Source organism: Pipistrellus kuhlii, unplaced genomic scaffold (genome assembly GCF_014108245.1).
Source record: "Pipistrellus kuhlii isolate mPipKuh1 unplaced genomic scaffold, mPipKuh1.p scaffold_m20_p_100, whole genome shotgun sequence".
NCBI lineage: Eukaryota > Metazoa > Chordata > Mammalia > Chiroptera > Vespertilionidae > Pipistrellus > Pipistrellus kuhlii.
The window spans coordinates 420,473-426,614 of record NW_023425406.1 but is presented as its reverse complement, the minus strand read 5'-3'; the positions used below and the strand labels follow the sequence as shown (position 1 = coordinate 426,614).

At 54.8% G+C, this 6,142-nt stretch overlaps 1 protein-coding gene across 1 annotated transcript in view; it reads right to left on the bottom strand.

Moving 5' to 3' along the window:
* ABCD1 (ATP binding cassette subfamily D member 1) overlaps positions 1-6,142 on the bottom strand; it is a 28,744-nt gene continuing 22,602 nt past the window's right edge. The window contains exons 7-10 of the mRNA XM_036430010.2: positions 5,917-6,062; positions 1,746-1,830; positions 1,413-1,538; positions 1-1,238 (exon numbers count right to left, since the gene is read on the bottom strand). Coding sequence (XP_036285903.1) covers positions 1,025-1,238; positions 1,413-1,538; positions 1,746-1,830; positions 5,917-6,062 — 571 coding nt within the window. The 3' untranslated portion in view covers positions 1-1,024. The remainder of the gene's footprint in view (positions 1,239-1,412; positions 1,539-1,745; positions 1,831-5,916; positions 6,063-6,142) is intronic.

Sequence of the window (6,142 nt, the reverse complement as noted above, 5' to 3'; positions counted from 1 at the left end):
ACCATTTTCATGGGCGGTTTTTACTGAGGGACTGAGGGAGGCTTCCTGGCCCGAGGGCTGAGCCCCCCTTCACCCCCGAAAGGCACACAGCAGCGGTGGGGTCTCCCTCTTGGGCAGGAGCTAGCTTTGTGGAGACAGCTTCTCCGGCTGACCCCTCTTTGGCACTGAGCTGGGAACACTGGTGCCCGCACTCACATTAGCACAGTGTCCATCTCCCCCTCTGGCTGGCCTGGGCCCCCCTGGTGGCAGCTGGCAGTGTAGGCTGGTGGGGCGACAGGCTGGCTGGGGCTGGTTCAGAGGCTGGGCTGCCTCCCCTGCTAGCAGGGTGCTCACATTGGCAATCGAGAAGGCTACGAACAGGAATCCAATAAATTAGCTTGTAGGGACCGGGAGGGACGGGGGCTACATTCTTAGAATCACTTGCTGAGAAATGTTGTGCAATTCTTTCTCCCGAGAGCTCTTCGGGACAAGTGGTGGGGAGAAGGAACAGAGACCCCGGTCTGGCCCTGGGTCTCATTTGGCCATTTCTATGGCAGGAAGGGTGTCCGTGGCAATCACTTGGGCAGTGGCAATAAAAGGATGGACTGTGGGGTCTCCGAGGGACTGAAAAGGAGGACACAAGGGGACCTCGGACTCTGGAGGGCAGTCCCCACAGGCTCAGTGTGGACTGTCCTGGGGGTGTGGGCTGGGGTACCTCCTGCCCCTCTCCTCCTCCCCGAAGAAAAGAGAGGACTCGGCTACCCTGCCCTGGTCACATTCATGGGGGGCAGGGGAAGGGCACAGTTGGGGAGGGCAGCAGTGTAGGACCTTCCATGCCTCCTTGCCCGAGGGCAGGGGCATGAAGATCAGCCTGCCCTTTCGCTGGCAAGCCAGGCCCGTGGCAGGGAGGCCTGGGCAGAGGGAGAGTCATGCAGGGTGGGCCTGCGGTGGGCAGGGTGTGTGTGTGGGGGGGGGTGGGGGGGTAGGCAGGCACTGCTGTTTCCTTCATATGATCCGAGGGCTCAGGGAGGGGCACGGTCCTCTGTCAAGTGGCAGCGCCCTGGACGACCCTGGAGCCCTGGCCCTGGCCCAGGATCTGGCAGAGCTCCTGAAGACGCTGCTGCATCTTGGGGATGCCCGCCAGCTGCTGCTCAAGCCGCTGCTTCTCCTCCGTCAAGCTCAGGCGGGCGGCTGAGTCCAGCTTCTCGAACTTCCAGCCGCCCTCGCCATCGAACTGCAGCAAGTGCGTGTGGTACTTCCTGGGCGGGGAGAGGGACAGGGGCAGAGACGCAGGGGCTGCTCAGCAGCAGATGCGTGGAAGGTCCCCTGCTCCCCGGATGGCAGCAACCCCCCGCCCCCCCAAAGCAGCGGGGGTGTAGAATTCACGAAGGGTGCTCCCTCCCCGACTCCAGGGAAGAAGGGAGGGCACCTACCACAGGGAGGGGCGGTGGGTGATGGAAAGCAGAGCGATGCCAGCATCCTTGGCCGCTTGGAAGATCTTGCCTTCCACGTCGATGCTTACAGCGCTGGTGCATTCATCCAGGAGGGCATACTTTGGCCTTGAGAGTAGGGGCAGAGCGGGCGAGGCTGTGGTCCCTCCATTGCTGTTGACCTGGTCTGGCCCCCATCCCCCACCCCTTGGGGCCCAATTCCTGCTGGGGCCTCCTAACAGTACTGCCTTCCCCCTTAAGGAGGCCCCAGGGAGCATGCATGCTGAGCCGCAGCCAGTGCCCGAGGGAGCCTAGCACCCTGGACAGCCCACTCACTTATGGTAGAACATGCGGGCCATGCCGATCCTCTGCTTCTCGCCCCCCGACAGAACGTCCTTCCAGTCACACACGGCCTCCCAACCTAGGCAGGGGACAAGGGGGTCTCTGTTCAATGCAACAAGGGCCCAGGCCCACTGGGCGTGGTGGGCATGGTGAGAGGGGGCTGGGGAACACGAGACAGTGGAAGATGACTCCGAGGAAGGTCAACAGCTGACTCTTTGTGCTTTGGGTGTTTGTCTATAGGTGATACTTAAAAAAAAAATTATATATATATATATATATATATATACACACACACACACACACACACACACACACACACACATATATTATTGATTTTTTACAGTGAGGAAGGGAGAGGGATAGAGAGCCAGAAACATCAATGAGAGAGGAACATCGACCAGCTGCTTCCTGCACACCCCCAATCAATGTACATGCCCTTGACCGGAATCGAACTCGGGACCTCTCAGTCCACAGGCCAACGCTCTATCCACTGAGCTAAACCGGTTTTGGGGGGAAAAAAAAAAAAAAAAATATATATATATATATATATATCGATTTCCGAGACGGAAAAGGGAGAGAGAGACTAAAACATCATTGATGAGAGAAAATCATTGATCTGCTGCCTCACGCATGCCCCACACTGGGGATCAAGCCCGCAACCCAGGCACGTGCCCAGACCGGGAATCGAACCGTGACCTCCTGGTTCATAGGTTAATACTCTACTTCTGAGCCACACCGCCTGGGCTGTAGGCGATACTTTAGTAGTCAAAAAGAAGCTGAGACCAGAATTGTACCCCCTCCAAAAGAAGTCCTAATCCCCATGACTTAGAAGGTGACATATTTGGAGAAAAGGTCTTTACAGAGCTGATCAAGTTCAAGTGATGTCCCTAGGGTGGGTCCTGATCCAATACAATAAGTGTCCTTTTAAAAAGGGGAAATTTGGACACAAAGATATAATAGAGAAAAGATGATGTGAGGCCGAGGCCGGTTTGGCTCAGTGGATAGAGCGTCAGCCTTCAGACTGGGGGGTCCGGGGTTCGATTCCGGTCATGGGCATGTGCCTTGGTTGCGGGCGCGTCCCCGGTGGGGGGCTGCAGGAGGCAGCTGATCGATGGTTCTCTCTCATTGATGTTTCTGGCTCTCTATCCCTCTACCTTCCTCTCTGTAAAAAATCAATAAAAAAATAAAAATAAAAGACGTGAGGAGACAGAGGGCGTAGATGGTTGTCTACAAGCCAAGGACAGAGGCCTGGGACAGATGTTCCCTGATAGCCCTCAGAAGGAGCCAACCCTGCTGACACATTGATCTTGGACTTCAGCCTCCAGAGCTGGGGCTAATATATTTCTGCTGTTTCAGCTGATCATTCTGGGGTGCTTTGTTCCGGTAGCCCCAGCAAACTCATCCAGGACCTGACAGGGTGCCAGTGAAGAGCCAGCCCCAGGAAGGCCGGCGTGGTCTCTCCAGAAGGCTTCTCACCACTAGGTACCAGGCCTTTGTATCGCTGCCTTGTGCCAGTCCCTCGGTAAGGCTCAGGCAGCTGCCTGAATGAGCAGGTGTGTGTATGATTCACCCGAAATGGCTCCTTACCTACTGTCACTTTGTCTCCCTCCAGAACTAGAAGTTTTGGTAGAGTACATGGTACCCTCAAAAAGACTATACTCCTGCCGAAACTGGTTTGGCTCAGTGGATAAAGTGTTGGCCTGCGGAATGAAGGGTCCCAGGTTCGATTCTGGTCAGGGGTATATATCTAGGTTGCGGGCACATCCACAGTAGGGGGTGTGCAGGAGGCAGCTGGTCGAGGTTTCTCTCTCATCGATGTTTCTAGCTCTCGATCTCTCTTCCTTCCTCTCTGTAAAAAATCAATAAAATATATATTAAAAAAAAAAAAAGACTATACTCCCTAGCTTGCCTTGAGGTATATGAATATGTGACTACATCCTGGCCAATGAGGTTTAAGTGTTACACATGTGGCAGCTTCTAGCTTCTGGAGCTTCCTTTAAAAGACAGATGGCACGCCCTAGCTGGCTTGGTTCAGTGGATAGAGTGTCAGCCTGCGGACTGAAGAGTCCCAGGTTCGATTCCCAGACAGGGCACATGCCTGGGTTGTGGGCTTGATCCCCAGTGTGGAGGGTGTGCAGGAGGCAGCCGATCAATGATTCTCTCTCATCATTGATGTTTCTATCTCTTTCTCCCTCTCCCTTCCTCTCTAAAACCAATACAAATACATTTAAAAAAAAAAAAAGAAAAAAAAAAAAAGAAGAAGAAAGAAAGAAAGACAGACAGACAGATGGCACTGCCCTGGCTGATGTGGCTTAGTTGGTTGGGTGTTGTCCCGTGCATCAAAAGGTCATCGGTTTGGCCAAAACTGGTTTGGCTCAGTGGATAGAGCGCTGGCCTGCGGACTGAAAGGTCCTGGGTTTGATTCCGGTCAAAAGCATGTACCTTAGTTGCAGGCACATCCCCAGTGGGGGGTGTGCAAGGGGCAGCTGATCGGTGATTCTCTCTCATCAATGTTTCTAACTCTCTATCCCTCTCTCTTCCTCTCTGTAAAAAAAATCAATAAAATTCTATTTAAAAAAAAAAAGGTCACCGGTTTGATTCCAGGTCAGGGCACCTGCCCAGGTTGCTGGCTCAATCCCCAGTCTGTCTCTCCCTCTTTCTCTAAAAATCAATAAAAACATATTTAAAGAGAGAGAGAGAGAGAGAGAGAGAGAGAGAGAGAGAGAGAGAGAGAGACAGATGGCATATACCATTTCCCCCTACTTCCTCCATCCTATGGCCTGGGATATGATGTGATGGCAGGAACAGCCATCTTGGGCCATGAGGTGACTTGGTGACTTTGAAAACAAAGGTCCAAACAGAGCAGGGCTGCTCCACCAACTGTGTCCTGCTTTCCTCGGGACTTTTGTGTCACAGGAAGATAAACTTGTGAGCGACTTGAGCCACTGTGCATGTGTGTGCATGTGCATGTGTGTGTGTGTTTCTGTTATTGAGAGCTGAACTCAATGCTAATAGGGTATGATGATTGGCCTCAAGGACCCCAGGCACAGAGGGGTGCCTGGAGGACAGGAGGGGCACACTTCTAAGGGGAGGGTGGCTGGAGCAAAAAGAGGTTGAGCCGAAACCGGTTTGGCTCAGTGGATAGAGCGTCGGTCTGCGGACTAAGGGGTCCCAGGTTCGATTCCGGTCAAGGGCATGTGCATTGGTTGTGGGCACATCCCCGGTGGGGAGTGTGCAGGAGGCAGTTGGTCAATAGTTCTCTCTCATCGAAGTTTCTGGCTCTCTATCCATCTCCCTTCCTATCTGTAAAAAAATCAATAAAAATATATTTAAAAAAAACAAAAAAGAGGTCGAGCCAGGCCAAGAGGAAGCTGGGGATGAAGAAGCTTCAGCATGACTGGCATCCTGGACTCCACCACCTGCGGCCCTCCTCCTGTGCAGGTGCTGTGACCCTGGCAGTTGTTTTATTTAACGCTGGTGCTTAGGGAGAGAGGCTCAGGTGAGGTCTTTGCTCAAGGTCAAGCTGCCCCTAAGAGGCAGAGGCAGAGGCAGGAAGTGGAACCCTGCGGCTCAGGTTTCACTAGGAAAGTCAGCTCAGCTCTGCGCTGGGTCCCGCCCTCTCCTCCTCACCTATAGGCCCCACAGGCATTCGCAGACAAACCGGGTAAGCCCCAGACCAATGCTTTCTCTGGCCACCAGGCTGTCCCTCCCTCCTCTCCTTCTCAGGGGATGGCACCTCCCAGGATCGAGGCAAAAAACGGGATATCCCCTCCACCTCTGCGCAGACGCCAGTGTGGGCTCCTCCCCAGCTGCCCTGCCCACGCCCCCACACCAGAGGTCAGTCCTCTTACTGAAATGCGACACTGACCTGGAACTTCCCTGCCTCAAGCCTTCCAAGGGCTTCTTTCCCTGTGAGGGCTCTCGGCCCTTCCTATTCCCTCATCTCCCAGCTTGGGAGCATCTCACCAGATGGCAAGCACCACCTGGATGCCCGCCCCCTCGGCCTGAGCCACCCGCTTCCTGTCAGTCCTCCCTGTTAGGGGAGCTCTTGGGGCACCTAGCACATTGGCATCGTGGATTAGGGAGGCAGGGGCTGGGATGGCAGCAGGTTGCTGGGTGGATGGCTCACCCCTAGGTGATGAGAGGAGCATGTCCCACCCCCTACCTCCTTCCCGCTGCAGGATGTGGTTCAGGTGCACGATGTCCAGAATGGCCTCCAGGTGCCGCTCTGAATAGCCCTTCCTTCGCATGTCCTCCGCTGAGTCCGGGTAGATCACCTGGTCACGCAAGGAGCCGACGGACATGTAGGGCCTGTGGGAAAGCTGCATGTCCATGGGGGGCCGGGCAGCCCTGCCCGCGCCCTGTCTGTTTGGGCCCCGGCTGCCAGAGGT